The sequence below is a fragment of the Castanea sativa genome, chromosome 3 (assembly GCF_040712315.1).
Source record: "Castanea sativa cultivar Marrone di Chiusa Pesio chromosome 3, ASM4071231v1".
Classification (NCBI taxonomy): domain Eukaryota; kingdom Viridiplantae; phylum Streptophyta; class Magnoliopsida; order Fagales; family Fagaceae; genus Castanea; species Castanea sativa.
The window spans coordinates 28,903,470-28,922,301 of record NC_134015.1 but is presented as its reverse complement, the minus strand read 5'-3'; the positions used below and the strand labels follow the sequence as shown (position 1 = coordinate 28,922,301).

Here is an 18,832-nt window from a genome sequence, read left to right as displayed (position 1 = left end):
ATTAAGTTTAATTAAATAAAAAAAAAAATTAAAAACAAACCTCTAAAATTCCACACCTAAAACGTACAACACCACAAATAGCAATTCATAAAACCAAACTTCAGGATCAAAATTTAGCAATGAAAACAAATAAACAACCCCAAAAAAACCTAAATTCCCAAATTAAATTTGATACCTTGATAAGAATCGTGTCGCCACAAACAAGTTGGAGCTTTTCCATGGTGTCAAGGTGCAAAGCGACAACAGAGTTGTCGTCGTTGACCGCCTCGTCAACGACAAGCCTATTCGGCGACTTCTTACTCTCCAGAATCGCCATCGAGAAGTCCTTCTTCCCTAATTTCCTGAAAAAAAAAATCACAAGCACCACACCAAACCAAACCAAACAAGAATTAACCACTGAATTTGCAAAATTAGGGTTCAAAAAGAGCCGATAACGAATTGAAAAGATAATGAGTTGACTCACGGGTCAGGCGATTCGCCCTGGTGCGCCATTGTGTTTGGGATCGGAGAAAGCAAAGCGAAGCGAAGAGAGAGAGAGCGGCGCAGCTTTTCTGATAGGAATCTCGGTTCGGTTCCATCTCGGTGGAAGGGAGCTTGTTGGTGGGTGCTGGGTTCGACTAGGTTCGTTGGTTGGGATTGCAGGGTTTGTTGTTGTTGTTGGTTTGATCGATGTGGGTTTGGGTTTGGTTCGTTCTGATCTATTTTGTTGTTGTTGATGTTTATGTTCTTGATTTTGGGTTTGATGTTCATGTTCTTGATTCTGGGTTTGTTGTTGTTGATGTTCATGTTCAATTTTTTGTTTTTAATTTTTTTTTATTTAATTAAAGTTAATTTAAATGCTAACGTGACAATTTTTTAATGCCAAAATAGATTTTTTAATTATTATTTTACTGTGCCGTTAGCCACGTCAGTATTTTCTGTTAATTGGGTGACGGTAAGGACTTAAATGTCACGCGTTAATTGGTTTAGGGACTAAAAGTTGTAAAAATAAAATGTAGGGACTAAAAGTGCATTTACGCCATGTTTCTTCACCTTTATCTCACATCTATTGTTTCTTTTCTATATTTATACACATGTTTCTTCTTGTATACAACTTGTCTATGTTTCACACTTGATGACTTGATAAATTTTGTTTAAGTGTTTCAGATAAGATAGGTTGCAAGTCTATCATGCCATGATCTCTTTTCTTGCAAAGTTTTTCAAGAGCTCATTGTATTAGTTAGGCTTTTGTACTTTTGGCTTTTTGGCTTTTGTAATAGTTAAGGAGTTGTTGCTTTATACTTCCTGATAATTATGCTTGTGGTTTTGTCACGAATTACCAAAGAATGATATTGTTAGGGTTATATTTTACGCAATTGGCTAATTTTGACAAAATGCACTTTACTTATAATTGGATAGATCTAAGATAGGTCTAATATATCAAGAAATATGTTGCTCAAAGCATATCAAGTGTTTGTATTAAAAGTCATAAAATTGGTCCAAGAAATAAGCGAAGAAAAGTGGTTCATTAAGTCCCGACATATAGCTCAATCGATGCCTGCTATCAAGACTTAATGTGAAGCTTAATAGATAGCTCGACAGCAGCTCAATCTATCGAAAACTATGATTTTCAATTTTCCAGATTTGAATTTCAGCTCAAGCTTATGTATTTGTTTAAAGTTTCTTTTCCCACAACCCTAAACATACACAAGACTTATTTTAAATGCCATCAACACACGGATACCGAGACCAAGAGAGTTATTTTCTCTGTGAGAAGCTATTGTGTTTGTACGTGATAGGCCAAAAATGTATTGACCCCTTGTGATGAATTAATTGATTAATTAGCCAAGTTTATTAATTAATCAAATTAACACGCAATGTAGGTGGCCACACAAACAAATCACCAACTAAAATAAAATGCAGCGAAAAATAAATTTGACAAGGTGATTTGTTTTCGAATGAGGAAAACCTCCAAGGCAAAAACTCCACCAGGTGATTTTAAGGTCACCACTTCCGAGAATTCACTATTATTACAACAAGCGGTTACAAGTAAAGGAATCCCAATACCTTATACCAACCTACAGTTGAACCCTTACCCCAATACACAATTGGACTTGCAATGTAATGACAATCTCTCCTTTTAATGCACCGCTCCCAGTACTTGACTAACCAATTGATGCACAGATCTCAGTAAGCAGCTCACTCCTTTGCACGAATCCCAGTACGTGACTAACACCACAACAACCTTTTGATTGTTGTAGTTGATTTGTAGCAACTTCACATAGAAACACCAATAAGATCTTCAATGTTGGTGCAAGAGACTTTGATTGGTTGCAGAACCCAAAGGCGTATAAGAAATGCAGCAAAAACTCTTTCTTTTGTAGGAGGAGGCTAGGGTTTCAAAAATAAAACTTTATGAAACTCTCTAGGGTTAGGTTTTTCTTTTTCCACCTCCTTTAAATAGGAGCTTGATAGGCTCTTCTATTCCAAATAGGTTTACACAAACCTTAGACTTTCCTAGTCCAATAAGGATTATACAAACTCATAAACAAATAGCCTTTTAGAATAAAAACGTTGCTGGCTATAGTCTGAATCCCGTAAGCTTGATAGATCGAGACATGTGTCAAGCTTTAATGAATCTCGACAGATCGAGCTTCTGTCGAGGGGGTATCGAGACTTGCAGATTGCACTTTTCTTGAACAGTTCTTGAGTAATCTACATGTCTTCAGTATAACCACTTGTAATGATCATCTTGAACCTATTTAGATTTACCCAAATATAAGTAAAGTGAGTTTTGTCAAAGGATATGCCAATTACATAAAAATATATCCCTGACAGTACGCCAAAGGGTTTTGTAACCAAGTGTTTCCTAATCTTCATTGTTGATGAAGTGAAGAACTTTGTAGTCAACAATATCGTTCAAGTTGTTGGAGTTGGTCACGTACTAAGATCCGTGCAAAGGGTTAGTCACAAATTGGAGATTTGTGCATCAAAGGAAAAAAAGCTACTACAAGATCAAGTCCAATATGGTATTGGAGCGAAAATTCAACTGTAGGTTGGTATTTTAGGATAGGTCAGGGTAGTTGGTAAGATTCTTTATACTTATAATCGCTTGATTGTCGATTAATGGATTCTTAGGAGTGGTGACCTTAAAATCACCCGGTAGGGTTTTTGTCTTGCGAGAGGTTTTCCCCATTTGTCAACAAATCACCGTGTCAATTTAATTTCTACTGCAATTAATTTAATTGCTGATTTGTTGGTGCCTTTATGATTTGCATGCAATTGAATCTAATTAATTAACTTGGGTAATTGAATTAATTAACTAGGGTCAAGCTATCTTAACCCAACAAACCCTAAAACCTAAAAAATGAACGAAATACCTCTAAAACCTAAAAATGACCGAAATACCCCCGAAACCTAAAAATGACCGAAATACCCCTGAAACCTAAAAATGACCAAAATACCCACCTAAACCTAAAAAATGAACGAAATACTTCCAAAAACATAAAAATGACCAAAATACCCCCTGAAACCTTAAAATGACCAAAATACCCCTGAACCTTTAAAATGGCCAAAATACCCCCTAAAACTAAAAAATAACCAAAATAACCCTTAAACCTAAAAACTAATCAAAATACCCACAAAACCTTTAAAAAAAATTAAAAAAAAAGACTAAAATACCCTCAAATCAAAAAATGACGAAAATACCCCCAAAACCTTTAAAATGAGCAAAATGCACCCAAAACCTCTTAAATGACCACAAATGACCTGAAAGCTCAAAAATACCCTAAAACCTCTAAAACGACCAAAATACCCCTCAAAAGATCTAAAATGACCAAAATACTACTAAACCTATAAGATGAACAAGACACACCCGAAACCTCTAAAATTAAAAAAATAGAGGTTTGGGGTATTTTGGATGTTTCGAAGGTATTTTCATCAATTTAAGGTTCTAAGAGTATTTCGGTCATTTTGTAGGTTTCGAGGGAATGTTGGTAATTTTTTTGGTTTTGGGGGTTTTTCGTTAATTTTTAGATTTTAGGGCTATTTCGGTAATTTTCTAGGTTTCAGAGGTATTTTAATCATTTTTTAGGTTCATGTTACTTTGGTCATTTTTTAGCGTTTGGGGGTATTTCGGACATTTTTTAAGTTTTGAAGGTATTTTGGTCATTTTTTAGTTTTCATGGGTATTTTAGTCAATTTTTAAGTTTTGAAGGTATTTCAATCATTTTTTAGGTTTCAGGGTCTTTTAGTTTTTTTTTTAGGTTTCGAGGGTAATTTGGTCATTTTTTAGGTTTAGAGTGCATTTTTATCATCTTACAGGTTTAAAGGGCATTTTTGTCATTTTATAGGTGTTAGGGGTGTTTTGGTCATTTATAGGTTTTGGAGGTATTTTGGTCATTTTTAGTTTTGGGGGGTATTTCGTCCATTTTTATGTTTAGGGGTATTTTGGTCTTTTTTTTTGGTTTTGGGGTATTTTGGGCATTTTTTTAGGTTCTGGTAGAGATGGCAATTTTGCCCCGCCCCGCTTGACCCACCTCTCCCCGCTTTGCCCCATGCAGGTTTTTCCCACCCCACAAAGGTGGTAGGGTAGGGATGGGGCGAGATTTTAGACCCGCACCGCGGTGCGGGGATGGGATGGGTTTAAACTTTTTAGACCCGTCCCTTGTAATTTTTTTGTACCCTAAAACCCTATTATTTAAACAAAAATATTATCAGTTTATTTTATTCTACCTAATGTAGCTCTCTGCCTCTCTTTTTTTCTCTCTAGCAAAGTTGGAAATAAGGTACCAATTTAATATTTTCTTTTGTCTTTATTAGAAACAAATTTATATACTAATGAATTACTGATTTCATTCATGCGTCTTTCTCAACTTAGATTTCATCATGAACATAATATAATTTTTTTTTTTAATGAGGTAAGGTCTGAGACTTTGAATGTTTGTGTCTGTGTCACTATGTGTGTGTGGGCATTTGGCTATTATGAGGTACAGGTTTGAGACTCTAAGGTAGCTTTGGTCCAAGTCAATGTTATTTGTAATTGGACATTTGTCCATTTCTTTATGAAATGGTCACAAAATGGGAGGAATTAAATAATGCACGCTACTTAGTAATTTATAACATTTACTGGGTAAAAGAGACGCATCTTGAATGCGGCTTTATTCTTATCTTCCATTGAATGGATGTTTTGAACAAAATTATACCTATCGAAGAGGAAAAGAAAGTTATAAAGGAGATTTTTTATAGTGTTTTTTAAGCCAATGAATACCCATTTGTTTATGTGCTGCTGGTGCTATGATTTCTAATTTAATTGTTTAACAATGTTATTTAGACCCAAATGTCAAGGGTCATCTAATCTTTGTTGGTATGGCACAATAAGGCATACATAATCCAAAGCTATAATTTGAACAAATATATATATATATATATATATATATATATATATATATATATATATGCAAACAAGTTGATCAAAATATATATGAACCTAATCCAGAGTTATAATCTGTTCAAATCCTATAAGCTGTTACTGTGCCATATATTCAAAATGTCCTCTTGATTTGTTCAAATTATAAGCATTATAAGAATGAGATTTGTTCAAATATATATGAACCAAATCCGGAGCTATAATTTGTACCAATTTGATCAAAATATATATAGTCCAGACTAGTTTGAAATAAAAGTAGGGTTTGAAGCTATATATATGAATCACAAATAAAAGCTCCTTCATATAATTAAAAGCTCTAGATTAGATTAAAACTCATTGTTTCATTTTATTCTCTTTTTTTTTCTTTCTCATTATTTTATTTTATCTTTGTTGGAGAAATATAGTTTGTCCATTACTAAGTTGCTAAATTAACATCAGGAAAAAAATGACTTCACATGAAAACATTGGTAGCTCCAATCCACCTGGCATCAATCAATTTCCTTTGATAGTAGATGAAGATAATGCAACCCCGTCATCACCTCTATTGAATATGCCAAAAATGTCTAAACAGTCCAGCCTAGCAATGAAATAATTGAAGAAGAGGGGAACTACAAATCAATTGTTTGGAATCATTTTAAGAGAAAGAGAGTTGATGATAAAGACAAGGCTGAGTGCAATTATTGTAAGAAATTGCTAGTAAGGGGATCCAATTATGGCACTAAACATTTGCATGACCACATGAAAATATGTCCAGGGAGAAAGTTTCAAGACATTAGGGATATGAATCAAAAAAATTTGGCGAGGGATCAAATTAAAGTGGATTCAATGGTAGGTGTGATAGCTTATAACTTTGATCAAAATGTATCAAGAAATGAACTTGCTCATATGATCATCTTGCATGAGTATCACCTCTCTATAGTTGACCACATTGGTTTTAGAAAATATTCAACTTCTCTTTAACCATTGTTCAGGATGGTTTCTAGGAACACAATCAAGAAGGACATTTTGAGCATCTATGAGAAAGAAAGGGAGAAATCAAAGCATGAAATTGATAAGAATCAGGGTAGAATTTCTATTACCACTAATATGTAGACTTCACAAAACAAAAGGCGAGGGTTTATGGTTGTAACAACACACTTCATTGATGGTTTGTGGAGATTACAAAGCTGAGTTATGAGGTACTTTTTTAAAAGTATATATTCATTTTATGTTTTAATTAAATTCTTTTCAAATGTTTTATGAACTTATATCATTGTTGGTTCTAATTATTTAAAATTTTCATTTAAGGTTTATTTATGTGCCATCTCCACATACAAAAGAAGTGCTTTCTAGAGTCCTTCTAGATACTTTGTTGGAGTGAAATATTGATAGGAAGTTATCTATTGTGACTATGGACAATTGCAGAACCAATGATGCAGTTATAAAAATTATATTAGATAAGCTTCAACGTGGTGCACTTTTTATGCATGGATCAATGTTGCATAAGCATTGTGTAGCATATGTTCTTAATTTGATTGTTCAGAAGGGTTTGGATGTAATTGGATCATGCATTGAAAAGGTTCGAGAAAGTGTGGGATTTTGGATTGCATCAACAAAGAGAAGACAGAATTTTGAAGAGGCAGCCCTGCAAACACATGTTGAATGTACTAAAGAACTGGCCCTTGATTGTAAGACTCGTTGGAACTCTACCTATCTCATGCTTTCTATTGCTATAAAGTATCAAAATGTCTTTTATCGATTGAACATATGTGAGAGTCATCTTATAAGTGCATTCCAACGGAGGAAGAATGGGAGATGTCAAGTAATATATGTGAGAGATTGGCAGTGTTTCACAAGGTTACAGAGTTATTCTCAAGTACCTCATACCCTACAACTAATCTTTTCTTTCCTAAGGTGTGTATAAAAATAGCTTTGAATTCTTGGTTTACAAGCGCAAGTGATGTGATTAGGAGTATGGCGGTTAAAATGTTGGAAAAATTTGATTGTTATTGGAATGTGATTCATGGTGTTATGCTCGTGGCAACCATTTTAGACCCAAGGTATAAGATTGAATTATTAGAATATTATTTTCCAATAATTTATGGTGATGAAGCTGGTATTGAAATTCAAGGGGTTAGAAATATTTGTTATGAAATGATTCGTGACTATAGTTCTGGGAGAATGGGTAAAGAAGGTACTCGTGGCCCTTGTGTGGGAGAGGATTCACAAGTTGACGACTCCCTTATGGACTTTGAAAGATATCTTAGTCTAAAAACAAAAAGGGGTGGGAATATTAAATTGGAGTTGGACCATTACCTTGAGGACGATTTAATGCCAAGAACTGTAGATTTTGATATTTTGGCATGGTGGAAATCTAATGGGCCAAAGTATCCTACTTTGCAACGTATTGCAAGGGATATTCTTGCCATTCTAGTGTCAATTGTTGCCTCAAAGTCATCATTTAGCACAAGTGGTCGATTGTTAAGTTCACATCGCAGTAAACTTCATCAAAAGACTGTGGAGGCATTAATGGTTGCTCAAAATTGGTTATGGGCTGAAATTAATGGTAATTAAATTTACTAGTTTAAGTATGCAATGATTTATGTTGCTGCATTCTTTATTATATTTTTCAATTGTTTGATTGAATTTATTTTACCTTTTTTTTAGGCTCTTCATCTACCGTAGATAGAATTGAAGATACATTCCAAAATATCAAGAAGAAAGAGGTGTCACAATGATGGAAGAAAGTGGAGATTCTTTTTGAAGAACTAGGCAATTTTTATTTTGTTAGGAGTTTGGATTATTTTATTGTGTCATACTATGAAATTTCTGTTGTGATACTGCCTTGTTAAACATTTAGATAATATTATTCAATTTTTGCTAAAAATTAGTTTAATTTGATAGGATAAATTTATTTATAATTTCAAGTATATTTTTATTATTGAAATATGCCATTTTATTTGAAAAAATGGTAATAGTTGTAGGAAAAATTAACAAGAAATAGAGTTTTACAAGGTGGGGTTGGGTGGGGCCTTAAGGGGTGGGGATGGGGTAAGAAATTTTCCCCGTCATGCGGGGCGGGGCGGGGCGGGGTGTGGTGGGGAGGGGATGTGGATAGGGCAAGAAAAATCTATGCGGGGCAGGGGCGAAGACCCCATCCTTTGGCCCTACCTCGCCCGATTGTCATCCCTAAGTTCTGGGAGTATTTCGGTCATTTTTTTAGGTTTAGGGGTATTTTGGTCATTTTTATGTTTTAGGTGTATTTTGGTCATTTTTTTAAGTTTTGGGGGGGTATTTCAGTCATTTTTGAGGTTTAAGGGGGTAGTTTGGTCATTTTTAGTTTTTGGGGTATTTCAATCATTTTTCAGGTTTCAGAGATATTTTGGTAATTTTTAGTAGTTTTTTAGCACATTTATTTTTTTTAGGTTTAGAGGTATTTTGGTAATTTTAGAGGATTTTAGGAGTTCTTTGGTCATTTTCAAGTTTTAGGGGCATTTTATTAATTTTGATTATTGGGTAATTGGGTGGGTGGGGGTTTAAAAAAATACAATACCAAAACACATATTTATAAATAAATAAAAAACCATCAACCTTAATTAAAGTAATTATAAGAAAGAACAAAAATCCACCAAAAGAGAGAGAGAGAGAGAGAGAGAGAGAGAGAGAGACCACTCACAGCTTTTATGTTGGAAAATATGAATTGAATAGGAGAAATGATATCAAATTTATACAAAATAAAATGTGGAGAAGAATAGTCAAAATATAAGAAAGAGAAATGACGAAGGAAGGAAGTGTAACAGTAAAATAGAGAATAGTGAGGAGATAAAAATGTAAAGAGGGAGGGGAAAAATTGAAGAAAGTGTAACATGTAGTTGGTGTGGAGTAATAAGAAGAGTTTGTTGGTTTTTTTTTTTTTTAAGAATAGGGGGAAGAAATTTTAAAAAATATAAAAGAAGATATAGAAATAAGTGGATAATGTGGCTCAACAGAAGTGTAGCAATAATAAATACTACACTTCAGTTTTTAGATATAATAATATAGCCTACAGTGGGTTCAAAGTGTTAATTAGAAGGCTTGAATGATGAACCTTTTTTTTTTTTTTTTTTTTGAGAAAGTGAACCATGAACCTCATGGATCACGAGCCCTGAAAAACAATACACTAAACTCTTGGGTTAGTAATTTTTGAGTTGTTCAATGGTGATTTCGGTAACTTACTGAATTTAGTTAACAATCACAAGTATGATTGAGAACTCCAACTAATAATGGAGCAAACCTTTTGAATCCTAGGAGCTGTACTTGGATCAAAAATATTGGCAGGGCCAGGAAGTTTACTACCTCAATTCAGCAATGGTGCAGTGAGAACCAAGGCTTGAGGTTTTCGCTGGACATTTTTCATGCCAAGGAGGACCAATTATGGTTCCTTTTATTTTCAACCACGCTTGCATTTATATTGCAAATTTGAAGTATAGCAAAAAACGTATCTACTACTCATTGGTGCACGCTAGTACTGTTATGGAAGCACCTAAAAGCTCATCACACTCTCCAATTCAACCCTCATTAGAGGACTATGCATTAAGCAACATGGAGAGAGCGAGAGAGAGAGAGAGAGAGAGATCAAAAGTCACATAACTTTTACCATCTTGAACATCTAGTTTCATTGCTTCACACGCACACACTCAAGTATTGTGACACAGCCCAGACCCATAAGGGGGGGGTGAAAAAAAAAAAGAAAAAATAAATAAAAGAGAGTAAATGTTTCATAATGCCAGTAATAAAGAAAAATCCCCTATTTTACATTTTGAAACCAGTACCTGGCTTAATGATTAAGGTTTCAAAATTTATAGTATTATATACAATATCTCCCTCACCAATGCAGGCACGTAAAGATTTCCTGTCAAAACTCTGTTTTAATGTCCAAACAATGGCCAAAGAGGTAGTCAAGAGTTCAAAGACCAATTGTAGTCCCGGTATACAATATTTATTGGGCCTGCATCCCCCAAAAGATGTGTCAAAAGACCTGATTTAGTTGCATCCAAGTAATTGAGGATCCACTTTAGTATTTCTTTGTCATTTCCAAAATCCACATTGCACCTGCAGGGGAAATATAACATGTAAAAATTCTATTTGAAAGGATCAATATCTTCCTATATAACTATCATGTGTGGCCTGATTGACAATATCTGTAAATGTCAAAATGGTTGGAAAAACTAAGCAATTTGTCACTCACCACTTAATAATTCGGGTGAGATACACGGTCCTCTTCTCCAAGTTGACCTCCATTCCATCACCCTGAAAGAACTCTCTAGCAGCACATCTTAATTCGGATTCAACTCCTTCAGGTGAGAAAAATCGGACAGTTGGGCTTGACCTTGTCCCATTGCAAAGCCCAAAGTGGACTAATGGATTTACTTTAGCAGGAGCAAGCTTGAATTTAGATGAATACAGTGATCAGTTTTATAGACCAACTAATTAGAATGCAAGAAACTATTAAAGCATCATCTTCTCTCAAAAGTATGCTTAATGTGAGAGGGAAAATGGTCACTAAAAGATTCAAATATCCTTGTTTTGAACATATTATAAATAAGAAAACAAATATATTTCATTTTCAAAAAATGAAAATAGAAGTTAAAAACTAGTACATGAGAGTCTTATTTCCTGATATTTTATAATTGCAACATTTCTTTTGGGGCGGTGTTGGGGAGGAGAGCCTGACAAAGGCAGATTGCTGTGTGTGTGTGTGTGAATATATATATTACTATTTTTTTGACCTAGGAGAACTTCACTCAAAGTGTATTGTACAAAAATTCTCAGTATATAACAATCAGTTGCACGTTGCAGAACGTTCTATACAACAATCCTCATTGTTAATCAAATTTTTATGGCAACTAACTCCACTCACCAGAACCAAAGCTATCCTAAAACAAAGTCCAAAACAAAATATCATTTAGAGAAAAAGAGACTACATATTAGACAGCTATAACAGGTAAGAATGAGAGAGAATGGTATATATTTGTAACAAAGATAAGTGAAAATAGTCACCTCCAAACGCTTGTCTCCAGTGCCGAAGGGCTTGACCAAGGTGTAAGGAGGTCTCCGGTTGTTTCTAAGGATACCGTGGTTAATTATGTTAAGGGAATAGGGATACCCTCCTACCAAATACTGGAAGTCAGAAAAGAAGTATCTCCTATCAATTACTCCCTCTGGACAACCAATCCTGATCACGGCATGGATGACCATGGCATTGTACAAGTTCAAAAAGAAGGCTAACTTCTCATTTTCTGAGAGAGCTAGTAGGTTCACCCGGTGAAGTTCTTGAGCCAAATTTATGTACCTGCATTTGGGAAATTGATAAAAAACCCTATATTTAGAGAACTATAGTTTATTTGAATTGTACATGACTCATAACATAAGAAACAACTAATAATAATTTTGTAGGGATTGCGTGGCATCAGGCAGAATCTAACTCATTTCCTGCAAAGAAGGAACTACTATGATGTCTAATTTATATATTTTTTTTATGAAGAATCTGTCACGTAATAATTGATGCACCTTGTAAACATTAACTTGTATTGAAAGGTGGGACAAATATCAATATATGTTTCAGGACACACGCACAGCATTTTCTTCCAAATGAAAGAAGAATCCCTACTATCACGAATTCGCACCACACAGCAAATTTAACCAAAAAAAACCACCTTATTAAGCAGGAGAGATACCAACATTAACTTATGAATAAGTAGGACAAATAATTGATTTCCAACATAAGTTTCAGGATAGTCAACATACGTGTACATAAAACATTTTTCTTCCAAATAAAAAGAAATAATCCCTAACATGACAGATCCCCACCAACCATAATGAATTGATCCCAAAAACTTCCTTATTAGGCAGGAGGGATACCACTTGACTACCAAGGCCAAACATAATTCCCACAAATTATTTGTCATTTAGATTTTTTTTTTTTTTTTTTTGATAAAAAAAATTGCTATAAGGAATCTATGAAACCCATTTCTCAGTTAGAGCTAGCTAACAAATCAACAAAAGAGAATTGTTGTAAAACGTAGGTCTTATGCTATGATGCAGGTCTAATTCTTTTCCAAAAATTATAAACAATCACACTCCAGTTACTATTTTAATAAGCACATCAGTATAATCATTATAGCCATAACATCTATTTCTATCCATCTGATGCAGGGAGCACAACCAAAGTTATTTCAAAGATTATTATTTCAATTTTTTTCTTATTTGAGATTTGGGTTTTTTTTTTTTTTTTTGAAATGGATTCCTTATTGAATTTTGAATTTGTGCTTTGATGTTGTTGAAGATTTTATGGATGTAATTGTGGCTTGACGTGATCCTTAGTTCTATTATTTGGGAGTCAAGAAATGGATCCATATGCTGCCACAAGTATACATCCTAGTACCATGCGTTCGCAGACTATGTATTGGTATTGAAAACATGCTAACATAATATTTTCACCATTATGCTTCCACACCAGAAGTAAATGAAGGCATAAGATATTTTTATCTTAGCATCATACTTTCCTTCTTAATTAACATTTTCTCCAACTAGTCTGATTGTGCTACATAGATTATTGGTGTTTGTATTGGAATTGTATACAATGAATTCCCTTTTCCTTTTTCCTTTTTTTTTAATATGGTTTTGCATGATTCATGAATCTTCCATTTTCTACTTGCCTGTTCAATCTCCAGCATGTGATGTATAGGCTTACATATCATCCATTATGGTCATTTCTGCTGCTCATTTACATGCATGATAGAATGAGTGAATGACTGAACACAGACTTTTTTTTTTTTTTTTGATGAACATGTGACAACAGACTTAAAACTTAAAAAAAAAAAAAAAAAAAAAAAAACTTAAAGCATTTCCTCAGCATTCCTAACATATATGAAATTAGAAATTGACAATATAAACTAATTGCTGCATATATTATTGAGTATTGGAGAACAAAATGAAATTATAGACGGAATAAAGTAAATCCAAGAGGAACGTTGAGCCTACCTCCGAAATTCTTCACTGTTACTGATGCCCGTATAATCAACATGGCGCCTGTCATCAGAGGCATAGGACTCCAGTATGGCAGTCATTATCTTGGTGAGCCTTTGGCCAATCATAGTTGCAGGCTTTGGTTCACTGTCATTTATAGATCCTCGGAAATTGAAGCATTTGGGAATAAATGGTTCGTGCTCAAGAAAACGATAAAAATGGTTCCCATCTTCAAAATCATTTTCCCTACAGAAATAACTAACCATTAATGAAACTTGTGATTGGCTAAAAAGGTATACTACATGTACATAGTTTCTTTTTCTTTTCCTTTTTTTGGGGGGTGGGAAGTGATCTAGTCCAAGAGACATGTTCTTACCCAAAAACGTGATGTATAAAATGCTTCCTGCTAAGCTGCAATCCAATGTAAACAGCCTACATTTGTTGTAGCATAAAATTCATTAGATATTTATGTAGGAGAGAAGTCTAGATACCTTTTTTTTTTTTTTTTCACAAAGAAAGTGGCTACAGAAAATATAGTCAGAAAAACAAATCATAACTATTGCACATGGCAACATTAGTGCATGTACTCAGTTTCCGGAAAATCGAGCTGTGTGGCAGTAAATGTTTGCCGACATTATAACCCAAATCTTAGCATGTTGCTATATATAGAGATTCTCTACATTTAATTAGATACAAGGGAGTCTTACTAATTTTTGCACATAAGGAAGAGTACTCGAACAAAGTAACCATCCTCAAATTGCAACACCTACTTTAAAGGTATCAGCTTTCCTTGCACCCCCAATTGCACAGAGTACGGTTTGGGTGTGCATCACAATTGCAAGCCAAGAATAAGATCAAGGAAACCTGAACCATTTTTATTTGGTTTGAGCTTATATAAGGTTAGTTTTCAACTTTTATATACATTTTTTTTAAAACTTTACTTTTTTACCTTTTTCTTTTAAAGTACAAGTATACTTTAACACAATTTTAGAAAAAAATTTCGACAAAAGACTAAATAAATTATACCCAAATGGACATACATCATCATCTTTTGTAAATTGGAACTTTTCAAAATTGACTAAGGCCGAAAATTGTGGCCTATAACATTAAGTTAGGGTAATGCTCGACCTAGTTTATGCTGAACATGAAAAGCAAAAGAGAACTACATTAAGATTGTAGGCTAAGGACAACACACAACTGTACATGTAAGATCACGAATCACATCTAGCATGTTGAACAATGATGACCTTACTGGACCCTCCCCTCTGAAAAAAATAATTAGAGCAGCTAGTATGTTATGCTCACCCAATGAATCAATGATGTTTATTGTTTTTCTTTTAAGTCTAGTTAAAATCTCAGATTAAGAATCAAACAATTCGATAAAGTTAAAACCAGATTAGGAAAATAAAGCTCTATAGCTAGAATAGAAAAACTACAGAACCAAAAAGAAACCCTCAAGATCTAATCATCAATTTTGAATGCTACGTGTGACATTATCAACTAGGGTATAACTTGAGGATATTCCTCAGCATTTGATGTCAATCAAAAAACATAATTGATAGAATTCACCAAAGGTTATATATATAGTGAAGAGAATATGTTGTATAATAAATTATTTCCTCTGGTGAAACTGGTAGACAAAGGGAGAGCACAAAAAGCCAAAGACAATGACCAATGCATGTTTTGCTTTTTCACGAGTATGGGTTGGTGTGGGGATGGGGGGAGGAGCCAACATTTGAAAGTGTCCCCCATTATGGTATTTTGGGAGTTGGGACCCTCTCAAACTTTTTTAGGAGTGGAACAGGGACTCATTCATTCTAACCCCTGGGTTGATATAAGGTAAACGTGGTCCATATGATGCACAATCTACACTCATAAATTAGGAACCATTCTGTACAAAATTCAAAGTTGAACAATCAGAGAGCCACTGGGACAGGAGTCCATTTAAGTGAGAGGGCCCAGTCATAGACTCTTTTTAACAATTAATAGTCTTTCCAAGAGTTTGGTTAACACTAATTTTTACTTCTTCTCTTTTCCTTTTTTTCTTTTTGAGAAAAACACTAATTTTTACTTAATTAGTATATATATATATATATCGTCATCATTATCTTAAGGGATGGATTGATCTCATAATTTCTTATTGGATATACCATTGAAATTTTTATAAAGATTGGCAAGTGGCCACTAATAATCACCTGCAACGCGGTTTGAAACTTATTAAAAAATTGAATATCAGACCGAATAATAAAATTATATGGGGAAGTCTTATGTAGCAATGTAGGGACAATTCAGGGAAGCTCTTATTTGGGTACGAAATTAAGGATTAAAACAAAAATTAGTTAAAAATATAATATTTGTCCACTCACACAATCTCAACAATTGTCATAAACTTGTAAAAAAATATTATCTCACTAAAATTGTATCATGTATTATTAATAATATTTTAGTGAATCTAGAGGTGTAGAAAAGGCAAAAAAAAAAAAAAAAAAGAAGCCCATATGATTATATGTATTAGACAATGTAACAACTAAAGTGCAACCGTGGCTGGCTCTATTCCCCATCATCAAAAAGACTAAAAGTAAAACCATGGCTGGCAGTGTCAAATATGATAATAAGAAGAAGATTATATAGCTTATTATGAACTCCAATGTCCCATCATGAATTAATAAATTAATATAATTCCCTTTGCAGTAAACGAGGTTGTTATCCACGGTTATCATGCCGTGCAGTGTGTTGTCATCATTAATGTCGCCAATAGGAAACACAGACTCCTCTTGGTTTCTGTAAAAGGACAGCTTCGTCTCTTTGCTTTTGGAAATACAATACAATACTACCCTTGATCTTGATCTTTAGTTGGTCAGCGACTTTTCTTACGCGCAGTTTTCAGTTTACGTTTAGACACTTTGAATATCAAAACCCAAATTTAAAATATCAAGTCAAAGTAAATGACACTCACGCACACGTATTAATAACAAAACGTCTCCCCCGACTTCATCATCCTTCGAAATACAAATCTACCCTCCTATTACTATCATCTTTTTCTTTATTTTTATTTTATGTTCTAGTCTATATATCAAATTTGATGATAATAATTATATTAGTCATTTCTTATTATTTTTTTTGTGTTTTTATGTAAAGTTATATATTCTACTATTGATTTTATATATTTTTTCTATAACATTAGATTTATCAAAATTCTAATATAAAATAAATTAAATTTTTTAAAAAATTTTTTTTAACTTATAGCGCCTACCTCTGATAATAACTAAATAAACTAAGCTTATTATAATAATTTTATAACCAAGAGTGACATAAAGTGATTGAAAATAATATATAATAAAATTAGCTTGGTTTGGTGGTTTATTTGGTCTGTTGATTTGACGTTCGCTCAGCAAAATCCCGCATTGTTAGGTTAAGAGGCATTACTAAATTAGCTAAATAATTTATTTTAAAAATTTCAACTATATAATAAAATTTAAATTCAATTAACAAATATATATTAATATAACAAAAGACCTCACATTTGTGGGACCAATCTCCACTTTAAAAAATAAAATTTTGTGGTGTAATATCGTGATAAAACAAAAATCAGAAATTTTTTGATTTTTTTTAATGCAAATAAAGAATTTTAATTTTAACTATATTGTAAACGAAATATGTGTGTGTGCCATGCCGCAAATCACGAAATGAGATAATAATAATAATAATAAGAAGAAGATGAAGGTCATAGTTCTATCGTTTAAGCTCAAAAAAAAAAATAATAATAATAAGGTGATAATAGTAGAATTAGAGTAGAATAGAGAAATGATAATTGAGGTAATACCTTTTTACGGCCACAGTCAAAGTGGTGAATGAGGACCTCCACCAGCTCTCTCCCAGAGAAGCAGTTTTTAACGATCCTCATCTTCATCAGACGGTCCTGGATGGGCAATCTCTGCCTCAACACTTTAACGATAGAAACCATCTCGTCCGTCGATTCTTCCTCCTGGTCATCAAACCCGTACACAGGCGCTGCAGGTGCAGCATCATCCGATGGACATTTCGTACGCAACATTTCCCTCACCCTCTGATCGAAACCCCCACTGTTCCTCAACGAATTCAAAGCCACCAAACCCCCGAACAACTTGTCGTTGAAGAATATCTGCGGTACGGACGAGGTTCCTGTCCTTTCCACCAGCTCTTTCTCTCTTTCTGGATACACGTCGATGTTTATTTCTACGTATTTCAATCCCTTCTCCCGAAAGAACCTGCGAACCGCTGTACTGTCTCTGCAATTCGACCGAGAAAAGAAGCTGATTCGACCTTTCAGTTCCGCGTCGTTTTTGTGTTTTACGATGACCTTTAGCCCCGACAGATCAAACTGCGTCACGTCGTTTTCGTTGTCTTTCTCTTTCTCTTTCTCTTTGTCGTCGTTGCTGTTCTCCTTCAGCGACGACAGTCGTTTTACGATTGCTACAGAGAACTCGTTGCTTCGCTCTCTGATGAACTTTCCGATTGAGGATGCTCCGGGGATTAACGACATGTCGTCGTCGTCGTCGTTGTCGTTGTTGTTGTGGTTTGGATTAGAAAGGCCTGGAGGCGCCTCTGGCTTTGGGAGCTGCGAATGAGGTTGGAGTATCTTTACTACGTCCTCGTTTATTGATGACTTGTCCGTCACCGACGACGACGTTTCGGTTATGTCGTCGGTGTCGTCTAATTCTTCGTCTTCGTCTTCTTCTTCTGGTAGTGGAATTTCTCTCTTCTCGATCTCGATTTCATGTTGAGCTTCTCCGTGATCATTGGCTTTTGATGAATCAGCGGATATTTCGATATTTTCCAATTGGATTGATTCCATAACTGAACTGTGTCTGCGTTTGTTTCTTCAAAACTAAAACCAAGTTGGGCACTAGAGTCTGAGAGAAAAGTGAGAAGCGAAGAAAGCTAAGGAATGAGAGAATAACGATGAAAGCGGAGGGGTTTTATGGAGGAAAAGAAATTGAGAGGCTTAATGCAACGGAATTTGGTTTTTTTTTTGAATTTTGAAATTAAATTTTTAAATAAATTAAAAAATCCTTATCTCTAATTTTATTTAAATAAATAAATACTCATAAACAAACTAAAGAAGAAGAGGTCAAAGAGGTTGAGACAGAGGGACTCTTTCTTGGGCTATAGTCAGCCGGCGGCCCATTGAAACTATCTACGGCCCCACTTTTCTCGTCTTTTACGGGTTCAATTGGGAGACTTTTGGTTTTAAATTTCGGGTGGACTAAGTTACCCCTGTGAGAACCCCAGGTTAAAATGGTATCCGATTAGTTTGATTAGTTTTAAACGTGACGTAAACCTTAAAGTATCATCTTTAATTTACTATATTAATGATTATTAGATATTTGAGTATTTCAACTTTTTTTTTTTTGGTAAAATAAATAAAGAAGAAAATGAGAAAGAAAAATGACACTCACG

At 34.2% G+C, this 18,832-nt stretch overlaps 2 protein-coding genes across 2 annotated transcripts; one reads left to right on the top strand and one right to left on the bottom strand.

Annotated features, from left to right (window-relative positions):
• The first annotated feature begins 7,360 nt into the window (after positions 1-7,360).
• Positions 7,361-8,124, top strand: LOC142628785 (zinc finger BED domain-containing protein DAYSLEEPER-like). Its single transcript, XM_075802824.1, has 2 exons — positions 7,361-7,952; positions 8,054-8,124. Exons 1-2 carry the CDS (start codon positions 7,361-7,363, stop codon positions 8,122-8,124), a joined length of 663 nt encoding a protein of 220 aa, XP_075658939.1.
• Positions 8,125-10,003: 1,879 nt separating this feature from the next.
• Positions 10,004-18,343, bottom strand: LOC142629861 (uncharacterized). The gene is made up of 6 exons (XM_075803907.1): positions 17,217-18,343; positions 13,770-13,825; positions 13,409-13,639; positions 11,426-11,717; positions 10,614-10,810; positions 10,004-10,477 (listed from the first exon to the last, which is right to left on the bottom strand). The coding sequence occupies exons 1-6, from the start codon at positions 18,225-18,227 to the stop codon at positions 10,324-10,326; spliced, it is 1,941 nt and encodes a 646-aa protein (XP_075660022.1). The 5' UTR covers positions 18,228-18,343; the 3' UTR covers positions 10,004-10,323.
• Between the last annotated feature and the right edge of the window lie 489 nt (positions 18,344-18,832).

Bases quoted from the DNA above. Each gene is read 5' to 3' on its own strand.
- LOC142628785 (XM_075802824.1), top strand. From the start codon at position 7,361: ATGGCGGTTAAAATGTTGGAAAAATTTGATTGTTATTGGAATGTGATT. The intron at 7,953-8,053 runs GTAATTAAATTT...CCTTTTTTTTAG, and splicing joins GTTATGGGCTGAAATTAATG to GCTCTTCATCTACCGTAGAT.
- LOC142629861 (XM_075803907.1), bottom strand. From the start codon at position 18,227: ATGGAATCAATCCAATTGGAAAATATCGAAATATCCGCTGATTCATCA. The intron at 13,826-17,216 runs GTATTACCTCAA...CAACAAATGTAG, and splicing joins TTGACTGTGGCCGTAAAAAG to GCTGTTTACATTGGATTGCA. The intron at 11,718-13,408 runs GTAGGCTCAACG...TCCCAAATGCAG, and splicing joins AACAGTGAAGAATTTCGGAG to GTACATAAATTTGGCTCAAG.